This window comes from Phyllobates terribilis, unplaced genomic scaffold (assembly GCF_046119375.1).
Source record: "Phyllobates terribilis strain yellow unplaced genomic scaffold, ASM4611937v1 Scaffold_5__5_contigs__length_657084704, whole genome shotgun sequence".
In the NCBI taxonomy this organism is placed as follows: domain Eukaryota; kingdom Metazoa; phylum Chordata; class Amphibia; order Anura; family Dendrobatidae; genus Phyllobates; species Phyllobates terribilis.
The window spans coordinates 591,531,818-591,553,680 of record NW_027362765.1 but is presented as its reverse complement, the minus strand read 5'-3'; the positions used below and the strand labels follow the sequence as shown (position 1 = coordinate 591,553,680).

The 21,863-nt window shown below is 45.7% G+C and overlaps 1 protein-coding gene across 5 annotated transcripts in view; it reads right to left on the bottom strand.

The window, feature by feature from the left end:
* The window catches only part of LOC141273710 (rap1 GTPase-GDP dissociation stimulator 1-like), a 592,027-nt gene that overhangs the window by 406,882 nt on the left and 163,282 nt on the right, over nucleotides 1-21,863 (bottom strand). For 4 of the 5 annotated variants that reach the window (XM_073685973.1, XM_073685978.1, XM_073685977.1 and 1 more), the window contains exons 3-5: nucleotides 20,614-20,736; nucleotides 5,687-5,812; nucleotides 3,753-3,881 (exon numbers count right to left, since the gene is read on the bottom strand). In XM_073685973.1, coding sequence (XP_073542074.1) covers nucleotides 3,753-3,881; nucleotides 5,687-5,812; nucleotides 20,614-20,736 — 378 coding nt within the window. The remainder of the gene's footprint in view (nucleotides 1-3,752; nucleotides 3,882-5,686; nucleotides 5,813-20,613; nucleotides 20,737-21,863) is intronic. The other variant, XM_073685976.1, reaches the window with a different exon arrangement.

Genomic DNA, 21,863 nt, shown 5'->3' with positions numbered 1-21,863 from the left:
CCCAGGTTGTGCCCGTTTAAAGAACAGTACCTTTCCATATGTCCGGGTTGATTGCAGCGGCGGCAGATGGGTCGTCCGTCCTCGCTGTATCGGTCACTGGGTCTTCCTCTGGCCGGTGGGGTCCTCCTTGGTCGACGCCACGGGATGTCCTCCGGTCCGGATGCCAGCTGGATCTTCCCTGGGGTGGAAACCTGTAAAGACTGCACAGTTCGGGTTAGCGCAGCAACGCTCTTAACTAGCTCTTGGACCTGATGGTGTAGGTCTGGAGCCGGGTCATTGTCCAAAGCCTGCGCATCAGCTCCCACAGGCCCTGCTGACAAGGGCGCCGCTTCCTGGTAGTAAGTGGTAGTGGGGCGTCTGTGGGTCACAACGCCACCTGGTGCCGGTTCTCGGAGCACCCGGATGGCTCTGTCCTTGAACTGTGCAAAGTCCAGATGGGGATCCTGTAAGGCCATTGCCCGCAACTGGGTTCGGTGGGCATTGCAATATAAACCCTCTATAAATTGTTCAGTCAACAGCCTGTCCTCGTTTCCCACCCCATCAGGGTCGGTCTGCTTTATGGCCCTCAGGGCCTCTTGTAGGTTTAGTGCATAGTCCCTTATACTCTCATGCGCTCGCTGCTTGCACCCGTAGAATCTAAGCTTAATCTCGGCTGAGGTGCGGGTATCAAAGGTGTCCTTCAGCCGGGTTAGTATCCCTGCGACAGTCTTCCTCCCAGGTGGCCAGGATTTTACTTCCCTTTTGGCTGCCCCGGTTAGTTGGGCCACCAGGATGCTCACTTTTTGCTCTTCTGTGAGGGGGTACACCTGGAAGAGGCTATCCAGCTTTTCTCTAAAGTCATGCAGGGTATGTGACTCCCCTGAATACTGGGGTAGCCAAGCTGCTCCCGGGATATAGGGCATGGTGAAGGGCATAACTGCAGCAGCGGTAGCGCTGGCGGGGGTTGGGGCAGTGAAGCTCTCCTCCGTATCCGACATCTTCCTCCCCCCTAGTGGACCGTGGCCTACCTTGCGATGATCCTCTTCCGTAGGCCGCGGCTCCGCAGTGGATCGTCAGGGTTGAGGACCTTCCGTCGCGCTCCTGTGACGTCGGCGTCTGCTGGGCTCCTTCCAGGACCTTACGCAACGTCCGGACGTGAGGCGGGGTTTCAGTTCTCGCGCGCTTTCGGAGTCCACGCCCCTCTTCTTCCCGCGCGGCGTCCCCAAGATGGCGTCCAACGGCGGGAAAACTCCACGGATGGCGGGAAGAAGGCCGAAGATGGCGCCGGATGGCGGGAAACTTCCCCGATGGCGGGAAGAAGGTAGAAGATGGTGCCGGATGGCGGGAAACCTCCACGGATAGCGGGAATCTTCACCACTGGTAAGTTTGAACAGTCTTTGCTTTTCAGGCACGCAGTACCCGGTGGTTGCGGGCACGAGATCCTGCCGACTACGCCAAAGTTGACGCGCCCCTGGGCCTGTGTCGCGCTGCGCTGCGCATGCGGGAGCTTACCCGGAGCCGGATCTGTGGAGGGTTGTAGTCTCGTGGCGGTGACCCGGTCCGTGCCCAGGGAGTCAAACTAGACGGCAGTCCATTAGTAGTAAATGGTTGATGACTACGCCACCCGTTGAGTGCAGCCAGGGGGCTGCTGCTGCAGGGCAGACCGCTGAGGCCGATGGTGGGATTGTGCAGCGTGATAGTATAACCCCCAACGGGAGGGGTATGGCCTCAGGGCAGCCGACGTGGATGATGGGGGTAGCAGGAACCACTCAGAGACGGTACGGTGTAGTTCAGGGTCTTTACTGGTAACAACAAAAGACCCTCCCGGAGTACTTGCTAGCGGATGGGGCCTGGTCAGTCCTTGAGCAGATGGGATCTCCCCTGGCCAGGCGGAGTTGTAGGCCTCCCAAACTGACTGTACTCTTCTGGCTACCTTGCTAGGAGCTGATGTAAGTAGCCCACGTCCCTGAGTGTACCGTGTGGTGCTCACCCGTATGGCCGGTGACTCGGGGCCTTCTAATGGCTTCCGCTCCACGATGGCGGTGCTGGTCCCACGCGTGTGACCGTGCCTTCGGGCTTCTGGGCCAGAGGACCTGAAATCCCCTGCCTGACGGATTCTGCTGCTGGGCAGGAATTAGTCCCCACAGCCTCGGACTCCGGGTCCGGTAAAAAGTCTTCTTAGTCAGGGCGAACTCTGCAGCTGCCAGCCCCTGACTCCTTGTAACTGCTGTTTCTTCCTATGCTGTCTCTACTTCTTCTCTTCTTCTACTCACTCACCCTGCCTCAGCCCCAGGTTTATATAGGGGAAGTTCTTCCCCTCCCAAGACTGGGCAGGAGGTGTGGCATGCACAGGATCCCTGACTAAAGGACCTCCCACCTGCTCTCAGACATAACATTACGTTACTGTGGCAACCAGACCCCTGGGGTGTCACATAGCCAACTGAGAAGTCGGCCCAGTTCTCCAGGAACCCAAACCCCTCCCTAATCAGAACCAGGGATACCCAGCCAGTCTGCCATTCCGGTACTTGCCCGGCCTCAATTTGCCTAGCGGCTGCAATTTGATGAGGGCAGGCACATTCAGCATAGAATGGCCATTGACATAGTGAGTAGGAGCTTGTGATCCACAGTGTCAATTGCTGCCGAGAGATCCAGGAGAATCAGAATGAAGTAGTGACCATTAGATTTAGCTTATAGTAGATCATTAGAGACTTTAGTGAGTGAAGTTTCAGTAGAGTGTAAACCGCGGAAACCAGATTGTAAAGGGTCAAGAAGAGAGTTATCTGAGAGATAGCGGATGATGATGGGGTTGAACAAAGAGCAGTTTTATTAATCAATGCATTTCAGAGGTGAACAAACTCTTTCATCAGGAAAAAAATACAATCATTGTGTTTTTTCCCGATTAAGGAATTTGTTCAACTCTGAAACGCGTACTAAAACTGCTCTTTGTTCAACACCATCATCACCACTGGATATCCTCCTGACCAGCAGCTTAGCATATTTATCCTTATATCCCTTTCTATTATTGCATTTACTGCTGGTTTATTCCAGCATATGGAACAGCAGCAGCTGGTATCTGTATCTGCTTAGAAGTTGTTCCTGACACAACCTAGCCAGCTGAGCAATACCATAGTATCTACAACGTTTGTTGCCGGGGTCATGCCCTATTGTGCGTTTTTTGACACTTTTCGGCTGTACTACATCATTGGAATCAGGCTCTCTGCCCCTACAATATGCTGATATCAGATTAGGTGGCAAAAATCTTGTGACAGATTCCCTTTAATTCTTCTTCATAAAATAGTATGATGGGTTCATTTTGAGTTGCATTAAACCATAATATAGCACCTATGAATCCATACTCTTCCTCGGGTATGTACATGAGGAATAACACTTTTTATGACTGGTATTTTTTAAGCATACTACATTTGTAACTATTTTCTCTGTATGTCTCTCTGCGTCTATTGCTTTCCTAATTCTGCCCCTCTCCTCTCCATAAACTTCCAATAATTGTAACCTGAGCTGAAATGAGCTGAAAAATCTGTCCCCACTTAACACTATCTGAGCAGTGAAATCAGAATACTGTTGTCTAGTAAAAGTAGTATTTTATTAAATTGTTTTCCAAAATGTTTATCTTCATTCCTGCTATTGATGTGTAAAAAAAGAGAAGCAAGTTACTCTTTTGTGTGTCACTTTTTCCTTCCCATAAAGTTCTACTGAAAATGAGGTTGGTAAGTGATTATATACTTATATGTTACAGGCTGAAAGAGATTTCTAACCTAGATCCGCAAGATTAGACAAGGCCAGGAGATCCACACGCACCAACGTATCATTATCTGGGTAATCAGTTAATATCCTGACCAAGGAAGGGATGACATCAAGTTCAACCAGCCGCTCCTGCAGCTCATCTGAAAGGAAAAAGAAACGAGATAATAGGTGAATGCTACAGATCCAACTTTAAAGATCGCAACCTGTCGGCAGCACACTGCAGAACAATGATGGGATATGTACTCTGGATTCCTCTATTCTATACTTTTATTATATTGATTTGTTTTTAACATGGAAAGGTTGCATAAATATTAAGTTTTATACTGAAGTGGGATCAAAGCTGCTCTTTATGAAGGAAGGCTGTCAGAAGTATATGTATTTACTCCAGAGTAGAGAAGACTGATATTATATCTATATAATGAAATTATATCATTATATAAATACGCAAATGAACCAATACTATACCTTATCATACACATTAAGCTGTTGGCTGACCCGGTCGCTATTGTCAGATTCAGCCGAATTTAGTCTAATGTGTATTTTGGCTTTATCTACAGAAAACAGTAATCAGCTGTAGGAATAATCAGAGGTAACAACAGAATACACAAGTCAAAGATTAGTGATTGTCACCCAGTATTTTCTTAGGCTATGTTCACACTAGGCATTTTTTCAGCGTTTTTTTTTCTGCAGCCAAACCTGATCTCTTGGCAGGAAAGAAGCTGCGTCAAAGCCGCAGGTTTTAGTGCTTTTTTGGTGCATTTTTGCGGCGTTCTTCAGGATCCCAAAGTTCAGCTTTGCTTCCACCACAGAAGCATGAACATAAGTCATCAATGCAAGACATATGTGAAACCATATTAACCAGAATTACAACAGTGGTGGAGGTGAATTGCTCAGGAATAGTTTTCCTAAGACCCTGGCAGTGCATTGAGTTTGTAGGACACTATTTATTTTTACACTATGGTCTGCAATTGAGTTGCTCAGAGATTGTTCAATTTTACACCTCTGTAGGCCACAGGTATTGTTCAAACTCAAACCTAGGTGAGCCAATGTTTACATTTTACACATGACTAATTTAATTAAACTATCCTAAACTAAACTGCCATCTCAGGTGACAAAGACAAGATGGTAAAATAACAAAAATAAATGAGTTTTACATACTGCTGTACTTGCTTTTCTTCACTAGAAACACAGCAAAACCTGACAGCTATGTTCACACTACACATTTTTTCAGCGTTTTTTCACCACCCATTACTTTCAATGGGTGAAAAACGCTGAAAAAACACAGAGAAAACAATGAAAGAAGTGACATACTCTATTGTGCAAAAAAACATGCAAAGCACAAAATGCTGGTGACACAAAAACCAAAACCAAAACCAATGTGTGTGCATGAGATTTCTGAAATCTTAGACTTTACCAGTACTGTAAAACACAGCTGAAAATTTGCATAAAAAAGCATTAAAAAAACGCTGAAAAAACGCCTAGTATGAACATAGCCTTAGGTTGTTGCTATGTAATGGCCTTGATATGTTGGAGGAATTTATAAGGACTGGTACCTCATGTGCTGGTCTTGGAATAAAGTGCACCGGGCTTAGTACGAGGCGCATGACAGAAGTAAAATCTCCGTCATCATAGTATATTTTCAGTGCATGCCTCCTTCTGCTAAGCCCCACACACTTTTAGAAAAGTGAAGCAGTTTGCACAAAAGAGCAAAATATTGCGCTATTATCACTTATTCCAAATTCTTGTATAGAGAGTTGATACAATTCCCCCCATTCTGTCTGATCTTTTTCAATATTTTTATTCCATTTATTCCCTTAAACTGGGATTTCAAGATAAAATGAAAGCATAATGCATACAAGATAGTTTATGTATAAATTATACATTAGTCCTCACACTGCCAATGAACATTCTGGACATTTTATGAAACAGAGTTTCATCCACTTACTGTTATCGTAACATATGCGGCCAATGGCTCTGCCAGCGTGCAAAAGCAACTCCTGATCCGAACTCTGCAGCAAAGGCACCAAGGCCATCACCAAGCCAGCGTCGATACAGGGCTTTCTTGTTTCCTCTATTTGGAGAAAATATTTGTAATGTAATATTAATAAAGAAAGTAAAAAAGTTACAATAACATTCTACAAAATGAAGCTTCTAGGTAATGATCTCAATAGACAGAAATACTGACCATAACTATATATACATTTTCAATAGTAGAAAATTGCTATTTAATGAAGACAAGCTAATAAGACAATTAGTATGTAGAGCTGACACTGACTACATGTGGCAGCACCACCAGGGGTGAGACCAAATGTTGTGGCTGGTTGCATGTCGCCAAAGCTCCGCCAAACCTGATGGTCATATGCCGCACAAAATTCCTGTGGTCGATGTGGGTGGGTAGAATTTTAGCCACATGGCCCACTGTACGTGTACTCTCACTGTAAGCAGCCATGTCATTAGCAGGCACCGCGATGCAATAGTAATGTGATATTGTCTTTTTAGTTGAAGAATGATCCTGTCTAGGAACTATGTAAGGTCTAGATCACTTCTTATGCTGTAAGAGAGCTAAAGCTAACACTAGAACTAAGTAATCTAGGAAATAAATGGGGAGGCAGAGGTAGCAGTCACACTTGGGTCCTGGTACCTGAGATGGCCAGAAGCCCCTCCACCACTAAGAAAAAGAACACTATTATTATTGACCACTATGATATATAATATATATATATATATATATATATATATATATATATATATATATATATATATATATATATATATATATATATATATATAGATACATATACACTGCTCAAAAAATAAAGGGAACACTCAAATAACACATCCTAGATCTGAATAAATGAAATATTCTCATTGAATACTTTGTTCTGTACAAAGTTGAATGTGCTGACAACAGAATCACACAAAAATCATCAATGGAAATCAAATTTATTAACCAATGGAGGCCTGGATTTGGAGTCACCCCCAAAATTAAAGTGGAAAAACACATTACAGGCTGATCCAACTTTGATTTAATGTCCTTAAAACAAGTCAAAATGAGGCTCAGTATTGTGTGTGGCCCCCACACCATTACTGACCCACTGCCAAACCGGCCATGCTGAAAGATGTTGCAGGCAGCAGATCACTCTCCACGGCGTCTCCAGACTCTGTCACGTCTGTCACATGTGCTCAATGTGAATCTGCTTTCATCTGAAGAGCACAGGGCGCCAGTGGCGACTTTGCCAATCCTGGTGTTCTGTGGCAAATGCCAAGCGTCCTGCACGGTGTTGGGCTGTGAGCACAACCCCCATCTGTGGACGTCGGGCCCTCATACCACCCTCATGGAGTTGGTTTCTAACCGTTTGTGCAGACACATGCACATTTGTGGCCTGCTGGAGGTCATTTTGCAGGGCTCTGGCAGTGCTTCTCCTGTACCTCCTTGCACAAAGGCGGAGGTAGCGGTCCTGCTGCTGGGTTGTTGCCCTCCTACGGCCCCCTCCACGTCTCCAGGTGTACTGGCCGGTCTCCTGGTAGCGCCTCCAGCCTTTGGACATTATGCTGACAGACACAGCAAATCTTCTTGCCACAGCTCGCATTGATGTGCCATCCTGGATGAGCTGCACTACCTGAGCAACTTCTGTGGGTTGTAGAGTCCGTCTCATTCTACCACAAGTGTGAAAGCACAACCAACTTTCAAAAGTGACCAAAACATCAGCCAGAGAGCATTGGTATTGAGATGTGGTCTGTGGTCCCCACCTGCAGAAACACTCCTTTATTGAGTGTGACGCGCCCCTGGGCCTGCTGTGTCGTGCGGCATCGCGCGCACGGGGGCTTACCCGGAGCCAGATCAGATGGTGGTAGTAGTCTCGTGGCGGTGACCCGGTCCGTGCCCAGGGAGTCAAGCTGAGAGGCAGTCTTTAGCAGTAGATGTTAGAATGTTCGACTACGCCACCCGTTGAATGCGGCTATGAAGCCGCCGCTGCAGGGCAGACCGCTGAGGCCGGTGGTAAGGTTGTGCAGCGTAGCTGGTAGAACCCCCAACGGGAGGGGTATGACCTCAGGGCAGCAGATGTGGAAGATAGTGGTAGTGATGGTGCAGCAAGGAAGCTCAGAGACGTGTGGTGCAGTTTCAAGGCTTTTACTCACAGGTGTTGCTCCGGTCACTTCGGCCAGCAGTGACCACCCGAGCCGTGCTGCGTCCACCAGGTGCGGGACTCGGCCAACTCCCAGGCAGTTCCAGAGCGTGGTCCTGAGCTCCCCTCACTTCCTTCCTACAGGCCGTCCTCACCAGGGACCCACCTATGTCCGGCTCCCTCGGGTCTTTTGGTGGCGAAACCTTTCCCGGCTTCCCTGACCCTATGCGTGGTCTGCCTTCCTGGTGGATATGGTGAGGGGTCGCGCCAAAGCTTGTCCACGACCTCCGGTTCCTGGCTAAGGATGATTAGCCTCTGCCAGTTTGGGATCCGGTACCCTTTTCTGCCAACCCTTCACCCGTTAACTTGTTCCCTTGTGGGATCTCAGGGTTTCCTCTATTCTTGCGTCTCTGGGCCTTTCTTGGTGTTCCTTTTCTCTTCCTCTCTCTCTGTGCTTCAGGCCTGGCCCTCTCTGGCTGAACTCTCCCTCAGCTTCTCCTCAGACTCAACTCCTTGTCTCAAGATGGTGCCCACCTCTTATACTCCCTCTGACACCCGAGCCCAGGTGACTAGCACCCAATAGGCTCCTACCAATGCCCAGAGTCCCTCCCCTGTCTGCTCCTACACTACTGGGATGTTCCTCCCCCCTCCCCACTCCAGCCAGGGACAGACGCTGTCGTACCTGCACATCTACCTAGTGGGAGTACCGTTGTTCTGTCCCCCGGAAATGGGGTGAGTGTAGTGCATGCAGCTAACTGAGCTCAGTCCCACACTCCATCCTTACCCGGGAGTGGAATACCACACCTCTGGTTTGAGGTGCAATACCCCTGTAGCAGCCGAGTCCTCGGGGTGCTACAAGTGTGTCTTGATAATTGCCAATAATTTCCATCTATTATCTATTCCATTTGCACAACAGCATGTGAAATTGATTGTCAATCAGTGTTGCTTCCTAAGTGGACAGTTTGATTTCACAGGAGTTTGATTTACTTGGAGTTACATTCTGTTGTTTGTGTTCCCTTTATTTTTCTGAGCAGTGTATATATATATATATATATATATATATATATATATATATATATATATATATATTATATACAGTACAGACCAAAAAGTTTGGACACACCTTCTCATTTAAAGATTTTTCTGTATTTTCATGACTTTGAAAATTGTACATTCACACTGAAGGCATCAAAACTATGAATTAACACATGTGGAGTTATATACTTAACAAAAAAGTGTGAAACAACTGAAAATATGTCTTATATTCTAGGTTCTTCAAAGTAGCCACCTTTTGCTTTGATGACTGCTTTGCACACTCTTGGCATCCTCTTGATGAGCTTCAAGTGGTAGTCACCGGAAATGGTCTTCCAACAATCTTGAAGGAGTTCCCAGAGATGCGTAGCACTTGTTGGCCCTTTTGCCTTCACTCTGCGGTCCAGCTCATCCCAAACCATCTCGATTGGGTTCAGGTGTGGTGACTGTGGAGGCCGGGTCATCTGGCGTAGCACCCCATCACTCTCCTTCTTGGTAAAATAGCCCTTACACAGCCTGGAGGTGTGTTTGGGGTCATTGTCCTGTTGAAAAATAAATGATGGTCCAACTAAATGCAAACCGGATGGAATAGCATGCCGCTGCAAGATGCTAGTTCAGTATGCCTTCAATTTTGAATAAATCCCCAACAGTGTAACCAGCAAAGCACCCCCACACCATCACACATCACAGTGGGAAACAGGCATGTAGAGTCCATCTGTTCACCTTTTCTGCGTTGCACAAAGACACGGTGGTTGGAACTAAAGATCTCAAATTTGGACTCATCAGACCAAAGCACAGATTTCCACTGGTCTAATGTCCATTCCTTGTATTCTTTAGCCCAATCAAGTCTCTTCTGCTTGCTGCCTGTCCTTAGCAGTGGTTTCCTAGCAGCTATTTTACCATAAAGGCCTGCTGCACAAAGTCTCCTCTTAACAGTTGTTGAAGAGATGTGTCTGCTGCTAGAACTCTGTGTGGCATTGACCTGGTCTCTAATCTGAGCTGCTTTTAACCTGCGAATTTCTGAGGCTGGTGACTTGGATAAACTTATCCTCAGAAGCAGAGGTGACTCTTGGTCTTCCTTTCCTGGGGCGGTCTTCATGTGAGCCAATTTCTTTGTAGCGCTTGATGGGTTTTGCAACTGCACTTGGGGACACTTTCAAAGTTTTCCCAATTTTTCAGACTGACTAACCTTCATTTCTTAAAGTAATGATGGCCACTCGTTTTTCTTTACTTAGCTGCCTTTTTCTTGCCATAATACAAATTCTAACAGTCTATTCAGTAGGACTATCAGCTGTGTATCCACCTGACTTCTGCACAACACAACTGATTGTCCCAACCCCAATTATAAGGCAAGAAATCCCACTTATTAAACCTGACAGGGTACACCTGTGAAGTGAAAACCATTTCCGGTGACTACCTCTTGAAGCTCATCAAGAGAATGCCAAGAGAGTGCAAAGCAGTCATCAAAGCAAAAGGTGGCTACTTTGAAGAACCTAGAATATAAGACATATTTTAAGTTGTTTCACACTTTTTTGATAAGTATATAATTCCACATGTGTTAATTCATAGTTTTGATGCCTTCACTGTGAATGTACAATTTTCAAAGTCATGAAAATACAGAAAAATCTTTAAATGCGAAGGTGTGTCCAAACTTTTGGTCTGTACTATATATATATATATATATATATATAATAAAGTATTATATCTTAGCAATCAACACATTGCCTTATTGGTCAGCCATGACAGGCTCTGTCATCCACTCCATTCTGGGCCTCCGTCTCAGATTCTGTCATATTTGCCAGAAAAAGCATCGCACAGGCAGTACCATGTTTTCTAGTAACATGATGAACATTATATCAAAACCTGACAGGTCACAGTATAATTCACTGGGATCCATTATTGGCTGCCATGTGATTGTTCTACCACCTTGTTGTAGGAACGGAAAACTGAAAATGATAAGGCACATGGTGTTAGGCGTTTGCTGGATTTGAATTGGGTTCAGAACTATCAGTGGATTCTGTGGTCTCCCATTCCAGTCCAGCTAGGGCGGATGCTGCTGAGCATTGTCGTCGGTCCCAACACCTAGCTGGTGCACGAGATGTACAGGTTGTCTCTTGGGTCTTTGTTCCTAGCAACATGAAGGATAGGTTGCGGAGGGAAACAGGGCTGCTGCAGCCTAAGTCCAGGATCCTCTGCACTGAGCATGCCCGTGACATGGCGGACCGTGATTAGTGGTTTGGGAGTCAGCTGACCCGGTGACCTGGCACCGCCTGATTGGTCGCGGGTGACGTCACCAATAGTGTGACGGTGGGCAGGGCTTAATCTTTAAAAAGCCTGCCCACAAACATGGCGGTGGCTCTGATCATTGAGCAGTGATGGTGTTGTGTGGACGCTTGGTCGTTTGAGCTCCACGTGTGCTTTAGCTTGATTCAGGCAGGTTTAGCAGGGGATAGGCAGCCTTAGATGGAGGGAGGCAGGTAGCTTTGTGTGACAGTCTGGCTCCGACAAAGGGGTCGCCATACACCCCGTGCAGTCTGCAGACGCCGTATTCCTGGCACAGCCTGTAAGCCACGTGGAGAGATACTCCTCAGTCCGGTAGCACGCCGGCTAGGAGCACTTATACGCCGGGGTGTAGCACCCACGCATCCTACTGCCTGCTGTGTAGTCTCTGTGCTGTAACAGGACTACAGATACATTATTTATCGCACATCTCTCGTGCAGTTAACGGAGATAGTGCGAATCCCTATTCCCGTTCCGGAGTGCAGTAACACGGAGGGGATTGTTATTTAAGTTGGTTGTTTTACCTTCTCACCCGGAAGGTGTTCGGCCGCAGTCCACCAGGCTGCATCGCGGACCCCGGGTTCGGTTGCTTTCCATTATTTAATAAAGTTGTTTGCAACCGTCCCCTTAACAGTATCAGAGCCCAGGGTCTTGCCTAACATGGCTGACAACCAGCAACTGCAGCGCTATATACAGAAACTTGAGGCCAGACTTAGGACTCTGGAACAAGCTGCCCCAGTCGCTGATATCACTGCAGTAGCTACCCAGGCAGCTTCTCAAGTGGCCAATCTGGTTAACACGGCCCTGGTGAATGCTGCGGCAGCTGCAATTGCCCCATTACCCCGTTTTGCTCTCCCGGAAAAAATTTCTGGTGACAGCAAATCCTGCAGGGGTTTTAATAATTTATGCTCCATTCAGTTGGAGATGATGGAGGCATGGTTCCCCTCCGAAAGGGCCAAAGTGGGTTATGTCATCTCGTTACTCTCCCACAGGGCTCTGGAGTGGGCTACTCCTCTGTGGGAGTGGAATGACCCGGTAATGGCTAATGCGGGTCTCTTTCTTACAGCCCTAAAAAATGTCTTCCTAGGTCCTCAGGTCATGCATGATACGGATCTTAAGCTTCTTGCGTTGGTCCAGGGTTTGGTCACCGCCAGCCACTATGCCATCAAGTTCAGAACCTTAGCGGCTGAATTAGATTGGTCTGAGCGGTCTTTAATCCCGGTGTTCTGGAAGGGTCTTGCTGGGCATATTAAAAATGCTCTATCTACCAGAGAGATTCCAACCTCTCTGGAGGAGTTAATCTCTCCTGCTAACCGAATAGATTTGCATCATGCAGAACACAAGTTAGAACAGGAGGTCCCCAGACCTCAGTGTCGGTTGGCACCATCCTTCTCTAGACCCATTTCCAAACCCGCGACTCCCGACCCGGAGCCTGAGGCTATGGATATATCCCGGACTGAGTCTAGTCCCTCTCGTTCCCGACCTGCTCATCTCTTGGAGTACCCCGTTAATAAGGGATCCAAGCAGTCGGGAAAACGAGTGTGTCTAACCACCGTTGGAGGAGGTGTGTTAGATTCTGGGGCTTCTTCCTCCAAATTATTGTATAAGGTGACATTGTTCTTCGGAGCAACCGCGGTTACTGCCAAGGCGTGGGTGGATTCTGGCGCCGATGGCAATTTTTTGTCATCTACGTTTGCCCAGAAGCATGCCATCCCTATAGAGTTACTGCCAAAACCAATGAACATTAGGGTAATCAACGGTTCACTCCTGGACATGCAAATCACCCACCAGTCGATTCCCCTCACCATGTCATTTCCTCAGGGTCACCGGGAGGTTATCTCCTTTCTTATTATTCCCGGTGGATTAGATGAGGTGTTATTGGGTCTTCCATGGTTACGTTGTCACACTCCACACATTGACTGAAATACGGGGAGAATTTCTTCCTGGAGTGAGAATTGTGTGTCTGAGTGTATGGTTACAGTCACCCGGAGGGTAGTCTCTGACCCTTCTACCGATGTGCCCCCGGCACAGATCCTCTGTCTGTCCCCGAGACCCAGGTCTTGTCAGATTATGTCAAAAAGAACCCTCGGGTAGACCTTTTGTCCCGGTCCATGGATACGGCTGAGGACGATGACGAGCCCAGGCTCTCCATTCCTTCGGGAAGTATGCGGAGGGTGGCTCCAGTGTCCTTAAACCAGGTTCCTTCGGGGAGGACGTTCGTTCCCCCTAATCTACAAAATGAGGTGCTCTCCTGGGCACATGCCCCTAAGATCGGAGCTGATTTTGGGGTCAAACGTACCACAAAGTTCCTTCAACGGTCCTATTGGTGGCCCCAGTGGCTCCAGGACGTTAAAGAATATGTTCTTGCATGTGTCTCCTGTGTGAGAGATAAATCATCCCGTCAAAGTCCGGTTGGTCTTCTCCACCCATTACCCGTGGCGGACTCCACAGATCTGACACCGCTTCTTCTGAATAATGGCGAACATCCGCGTGTTCCGGTTCCTATGCCAGTTCCCTCTATGGAACCTGGGGTCAGAGATTTGGCTCTGGGGGCGCAAGAGGTTTGGGACCATACCCAGAATGCTATATTGGCCTCCAAGAATCGAATGAGAGAGTCGGCTGACACTCTTCGTCATCCTGCTCCTGTATTCTATCCGGGTGACAGAGTGTGGCTCACGGCTCGCAATACTAAAGTGTGCAAGGAATCTACTAAGTTTGCCCCCCGCTTTATTGGTCCTTTCAAAATTTTGGCCCAAGTAAACCCTGTAATGTACCGTTTACAGTTACCACGACACCTTCCATGTGTCGCTCCTTAAACCCGTTCGCCTGACAAAACTCGCTGAACTCCAACCTGCTACAGACACCAGGCGTGATAATCTTGAGGTGCAGGCTATTATGGGGTCTAGGATGGTTCGTGGAACAAAAGGTTACCCAGTACACTGGAGGGTCCCTGGATCTGAGGATCATCCCTGGGAACCTGTGGACCACATTCATGCTCCCCTGCTCGTTGAGGAAAATGAGTGTAAAGTGGAGGGGGATGATGTTAGGCGTTGGGCATTTGCTCGATTTGAAATGGGTTCAGAACAATCAGTGCATCCTGTGGTCTCCCATTCCAGTCCAGTTAGGGTGGATGCTGCTCATCATCGTTGTCGGTCCCAACACCTAGCTGGTGCATGAGATGTACAGGTTGTCTCTTGGGTCTTTGTTCCTAGCAACATGAAGGATAGGTTGCGGAGGGAAACAGGGCTGCTGCAGCCTAAGTCCAGGATTCTCTGCACTGAGCATGCCCGTGACATGGCGGACCGTGATTGGTAGTTTGGGAGTCAGCTGACCCGGTGACCTGGCACCGCCTGATTGGTCTCGGGTGACGTCACCAATAGTGCGACGGTGGGCAGGGCTTAATCATTAAAAAGCCCGCCCACAAACATGGCGGTGGCTCTGATCATTGAGCAGTGATGGTGTTGTGTGGACGCTTGGTCGTTTGAGCTCCACGTGTGCTTTAGCTTGATTCAGGCAGGTTTAGCGGGGGATGGGCAGCCTTAGATGGAGGAAGGCAGGTAGCTTCGTGTGACAGTCTGGCTCCGACAAAGGGGTCGCCATAGACCCCGAGCAGTCTGCAGACGCCGTATTCCCGGCACCGCCTGTAAGCCACGTGGAGAGATACTCCTCAGTCCGGTAGCTCGCCGGCTGGGAGCACTTATACGCCGGCGAGTAGCACCCACGCATCCTACCACCTGCTGTGTAGTCTCTGTGCTGTAACAGGACTACAGATACATTATTTATCGCACATCTCTCGTGCAGTTAACGGAGATAGTGCGAATCCCTATTCCCGTTCCGGTGTGCAGTAACACGGAGGGGATTGTTATTTAAGATGGTTGTTTTACCTTCTCACACTGAAGGTATTCGGCCGCAGTCTACCAGGCTGCATCGTGGACCCCGGGTTCGGTTGCTTTCCATTATTTAATAAAGTTGTTTGCAACCGTCCCCTTAACACATGGAACCCATCCTTAATGTAGTTTTCAGAAAGTTTCCTGGGGACCATTGCTTGAAGCCTTCATACTTCCTTTTTTTCTAACATTTCTAATGCAAATGGCTCAACCTGACTTTGTCACAGAAGGGCAAATGTGGCTTAGATAATACCCGAGTTCTGTCATGAAAGTCCCTTGAATGGGTGATTCGAAATCCAAATGAATTTTCATCCTTAAAGGAGTTCTCCAGTACAAATCAATAAGTCTGGAGTCACTGTTTGTGACTGCAAACTTATGAATCCCACCAGCGCACGCACTGTGTGCTGCATGTATTCACTGGTTTCTGAATGGGGACAGGAGGGTATGTATGGGTTATACATATTCCCGGCCAGGGACTGTCTAGTGGGTGTGGCCTCTCTCCATACACTTGTATTGAGCAGGGCCACGCTCTGTCTAGACATGCGGCTGTGCGGTGGGCATGGCCAAGTGTATGGAAGCGCGGCCGCGCCCACTGGCCGAGAGTATGTATAATGTATACATACCCTCCGGTCCCAGGTCAGAAACTGGGGATTCATAAGTCTGAAATCACACAGAATGAACAAATAAAGTAGCACACTGTAACACTGAGTATATAGATATGAAATATGAAATATGAATAGCTTAACTGCTGTAGAAAATAGAAATAAATGAAAAAATTTTTTTGAAAAATTTTTTTTGCGCATGTAAATATGAAGTATGGAAAATGAATAGCATTACTGCTGTAAATAAATGAGAAATCTTAGCGCATAAATTGGCCAATTCATGTGTACCTGACAGCCGCGGTAAGGCGTTTCTCGATGTCAGGACCTATAATGTGAATACCTCTCTAAGAGACCTCCGTCTGCTTATGTATGGGAAAGACAGATCCTGATGCATTTAAAACCACCTGCGGCATGGGGGTGGGGGTGGAGTGCTCAGTCAACGCTAAATCTAGTAACAAAGAAAATGACGGCACTTCCACTACAAAAACTAGGTGTGAACAGGTGCTTACTAAGAGCAGCTACCTCCATATATAATGAACAAATAAAGTAGCACACTGTAACACTGAGTATATAGATATGAAATATGAAATATGAATAGCTTAACTGCTGTAGAAAATAGAAATAAATGAAAAAATTTTTTTGAAAAATTTTTTTGCGCATGTAAATATGAAGTATGGAAAATGAATAGCATTACTGCTGTAAATAAATGAGAAATCTTAGCGCATAAATTGGCCAATTCATGTGTACCTGACAGCCGCGGTAAGGCGTTTCTCGATGTCAGGACCTATAATGTGAATACCTCTCTAAGAGACCTCCGTCTGCTTATGTATGGGAAAGACAGATCCTGATGCATTTAAAACCACCTGCGGCATGGGGGTGGGGGTGGAGTGCTCAGTCAACGCTAAATCTAGTAACAAAGAAAATGACGGCACTTCCACTACAAAAACTAGGTGTGAACAGGTGCTTACTAAGAGCAGCTACCTCCATATATAATGAACAAATAAAGTAGCACACTGTAACACTGAGTATATAGATATGAAATATGAAATATGAATAGCTTAACTGCTGTAGAAAATAGAAATAAATGAAAAAATTTTTTTGAAAAATTTTTTTGCGCATGTAAATATGAAGTATGGAAAATGAATAGCATTACTGCTGTAAATAAATGAGAAATCTTAGCGCATAAATTGGCCAATTCATGTGTACCTGACAGCCGCGGTAAGGCGTTTCTCGATGTCAGGACCTATAATGTGAATACCTCTCTAAGAGACCTCCGTCTGCTTATGTATGGGAAAGACAGATCCTGATGCATTTAAAACCACCTGCGGCATGGGGGTGGGGGTGGAGTGCTCAGTCAACGCTAAATCTAGTAACAAAGAAAATGACGGCACTTCCACTACAAAAACTAGGTGTGAACAGGTGCTTACTAAGAGCAGCTACCTCCATATATAATGAACAAATAAAGTAGCACACTGTAACACTGAGTATATAGATATGAAATATGAAATATGAATAGCTTAACTGCTGTAGAAAATAGAAATAAATGAAAAAATTTTTTTGAAAAATTTTTTTGCGCATGTAAATATGAAGTATGGAAAATGAATAGCATTACTGCTGTAAATAAATGAGAAATCTTAGCGCATAAATTGGCCAATTCATGTGTACCTGACAGCCGCGGTAAGGCGTTTCTCGATGTCAGGACCTATAATGTGAATACCTCTCTAAGAGACCTCCGTCTGCTTATGTATGGGAAAGACAGATCCTGATGCATTTAAAACCACCTGCGGCATGGGGGTGGGGGTGGAGTGCTCAGTCAACGCTAAATCTAGTAACAAAGAAAATGACGGCACTTCCACTACAAAAACTAGGTGTGAACAGGTGCTTACTAAGAGCAGCTACCTCCATATATAATGAACAAATAAAGTAGCACACTGTAACACTGAGTATATAGATATGAAATATGAAATATGAATAGCTTAACTGCTGTAGAAAATAGAAATAAATGAAAAAATTTTTTTGAAAAATTTTTTTGCGCATGTAAATATGAAGTATGGAAAATGAATAGCATTACTGCTGTAAATAAATGAGAAAGCAGTAGCTGCTCTTAGTAAGCACCTGTTCACACCTAGTTTTTGTAGTGGAAGTGCCGTCATTTTCTTTGTTACTAGATTTAGCGTTGACTGAGCACTCCACCCCCACCCCCATGCCGCAGGTGGTTTTAAATGCATCAGGATCTGTCCTTCCCATACATAAGCAGACGGAGGTCTCTTAGAGAGGTATTCACATTATAGGTCCTGACATCGAGAAACGCCTTACCGCGGCTGTCAGGTACACATGAATTGGCCAATTTATGCGCTAAGATTTCTCATTTATTTACAGCAGTAATGCTATTCATTTTCCATACTTCATATTTACATGCGCAAAAAAATTTTTCAAAAAAATTTTTTCATTTATTTCTATTTTCTACAGCAGTTAAGCTATTCATATTTCATATTTCATATCTATATACTCAGTGTTACAGTGTGCTACTTTATTTGTTCATTATATATGGAGGTAGCTGCTCTTAGTAAGCACCTGTTCACACCTAGTTTTTGTAGTGGAAGTGCCGTCATTTTCTTTGTTACTAGATTTAGCGTTGACTGAGCACTCCACCCCCACCCCCATGCCGCAGGTGGTTTTAAATGCATCAGGATCTGTCTTTCCCATACATAAGCAGACGGAGGTCTCTTAGAGAGGTATTCACATTATAGGTCCTGACATCGAGAAACGCCTTACCGCGGCTGTCAGGTACACATGAATTGGCCAATTTATGCGCTAAGATTTCTCATTTATTTACAGCAGTAATGCTATTCATTTTCCATACTTCATATTTACATGCGCAAAAAAATTTTTCAAAAAAATTTTTTCATTTATTTCTATTTTCTACAGCAGTTAAGCTATTCATATTTCATATTTCATATCTATATACTCAGTGTTACAGTGTGCTACTTTATTTGTTCATTATATATGGAGGTAGCTGCTCTTAGTAAGCACCTGTTCACACCTAGTTTTTGTAGTGGAAGTGCCGTCATTTTCTTTGTTACTAGATTTAGCGTTGACTGAGCACTCCACCCCCACCCCCATGCCGCAGGTGGTTTTAAATGCATCAGGATCTGTCTTTCCCATACATAAGCAGACGGAGGTCTCTTAGAGAGGTATTCACATTATAGGTCCTGACATCGAGAAACGCCTTACCGCGGCTGTCAGGTACACATGAATTGGCCAATTTATGCGCTAAGATTTCTCATTTATTTACAGCAGTAATGCTATTCATTTTCCATACTTCATATTTACATGCGCAAAAAAATTTTTCAAAAAAATTTTTTCATTTATTTCTATTTTCTACAGCAGTTAAGCTATTCATATTTCATATTTCATATCTATATACTCAGTGTTACAGTGTGCTACTTTATTTGTTCATTATATATGGAGGTAGCTGCTCTTAGTAAGCACCTGTTCACACCTAGTTTTTGTAGTGGAAGTGCCGTCATTTTCTTTGTTACTAGATTTAGCGTTGACTGAGCACTCCACCCCCACCCCCATGCCGCAGGTGGTTTTAAATGCATCAGGATCTGTCTTTCCCATACATAAGCAGACGGAGGTCTCTTAGAGAGGTATTCACATTATAGGTCCTGACATCGAGAAACGCCTTACCGCGGCTGTCAGGTACACATGAATTGGCCAATTTATGCGCTAAGATTTCTCATTTATTTACAGCAGTAATGCTATTCATTTTCCATACTTCATATTTACATGCGCAAAAAAATTTTTCAAAAAAATTTTTTCATTTATTTCTATTTTCTACAGCAGTTAAGCTATTCATATTTCATATTTCATATCTATATACTCAGTGTTACAGTGTGCTACTTTATTTGTTCATTATATATGGAGGTAGCTGCTCTTAGTAAGCACCTGTTCACACCTAGTTTTTGTAGTGGAAGTGCCGTCATTTTCTTTGTTACTGAAATCACACAGAGTGACTGCAGAAATTTTGATTTGGCCCTGACAACCCCTTAAATCCTTATCTATTTGATGCCATAATCTAAATTATTTTCTAATACGCTTGCATTGAAAATTCCTTATTCTTCCGTAACTACAGCCTTTCTCTGTTTTCTTTTCACTTCCTTTTTGATGCATGCTGGTATACTCAAACAAAGCATCATTAGGGGGCAGTGGCTGCGGTTGCTGCTGCAGCCCCTGATCCTTCCCTGAAATTAAGCATTATCAGGGACGTTTGTTTCAGTCGCTGTGCTTGTCCCATGTGCACTTTTCAATGTGCACAATGACAGTGCTCTCTGTTGCCACCTCAGATCAGCAGTAACGAGCCAGCAAAAGAGTACGTTGTCGGAATACCCGTGTGTAGAGACAATGACGTTCACTTGCAGATGCGGCACTGGTCTCTGCACGCCAGGTATTTTGACAGCGCGATAACCTGCCGGTTTGTTACTGCTGATTTGAATCGGCAACAGAGAGTGTGCTGTTATTGTGCACATCGCACAGCACACATGGGACTGGACCAGCCCACGAAAGAAGTGTCCCTGATGACGCTTTGTTTGAGTATTTGAGCATGTACTGGGAGTCTCAAATGAAGCATCATAAATAATGAAGTAGAGAAAAAAGAGAGAAAAGCAGTTAAAAAGTGTAGTTAGGGAAGGATATGGCATTTTTAATTCAATTATATTAGAAAATAGTTTAGACCAGGTCATTAAATATTTAAGGATTATGGATGAAAATTCTTTGTATTTCGGACCACCCCTTTTATGTAAAAGACGTTTTATCTATGTTAATCTAATTTTGGGAGTTTACAATATACTGTGAATTTTCTATAGGAGGGATGGAGCTACGATAAGACTCACACTGCAGTTAAATAGTCAAAGTAATTGTTCAATCGACGGCCATCATTACCATTCTTTGCTAGCTCAGAAAGAACATGTGCAACCTTCTCTGCACAATTTGGACTGGTTTTAAGTATTTTGCCCAGCTTTGGTAACACATCGTAGTCTGTAAGCATCTTAGCTGATGTCTGCACTGTGGAGAAAATATAAAACAGAGCATGATTATATTATTTTGTCGTTCTTATGTAATGTTTGAATGATTCCCCCTGGTTTTAACTGTTGGTGAATTGTGTAGTCTTGCATTTTTTAAAAAAACTAGTTTTTGCTGATTTCACTGTGTGTTGTAAACGTGTTAATATGAGTGATGCTTGTCACAATTTGCCGCCATTTTGCTATATTGGTTGGTTTGGAATAATATAGTGAGAGACAGAAACACAGATGCAAATGGGTCACCCAGGCCTGGATGCCACAAGTGTAATTAAAGCTGTGTCTGAGAGCAAGGGGGAGGTTCTCTGGCCAGGGGAACATTAGCATGCAATGCCTCCTGTCTCAGGCCAGTAGGGGGAGCAGGCTGCCCCTATAAAAGCTGGTACTGGGGACAGGGTTAGGGAGAACTGGATTGCCTGTCTCAGCTTTGAGACTTGTCCCAGAGTGGAGCAGGGACAGAAAGTTGATTGCACCTAAGAGGAAGTGTGGCAGTAGGAGAGAGCCACCAGCCAGAGACAAGAGGCGAAGAGAGCCTGTCTTGGCAGATAAAGACTGACTTTACCAGACTTTGGTGTCTGAGGCTGGAAGGATTCCACATCCCCCAGCAGAGAACCAGTCCGCAAGGGACTGCACATTCCTTGGCCTAAGAAGTCTGGAGGCCCTGCCACAACCGAAGGGACCAGTAAAGCCATACAAGGCTGGGAGCAGAAAGGAACCCACGTCGCAGGTCATACAGGCGAGAGTACACGGAGAGCTCGGAAACGTGGGCTGTTACTCTATAAGGAGGGGATAGCCGGAAGGAGCGCAGAAAGCACGGTAGGCCTACACCCTCACCCTGACCAGGGCCAATTTCCCCGTTGCTCTCAGACATCCAGGTCCCCTCCTAGCTGGGACTGTTTATGGGTCAGTTTACCTGTTTCAGTAAAGACCCTGGACTACAACCTGTTGTCTGTGTGCTCCTTGCTCCTCCAGCACTATCATCACTGGGACTCTCACTACCATCACTCCCACCATCCACTATACTGCCCTGGGGCCGCACTCTTCCCGTGGGGAGTCACACTACCCTAGCTGCACACTTCATCAACCCCAGCGGTCTGCATGCAGCGGCGGTTC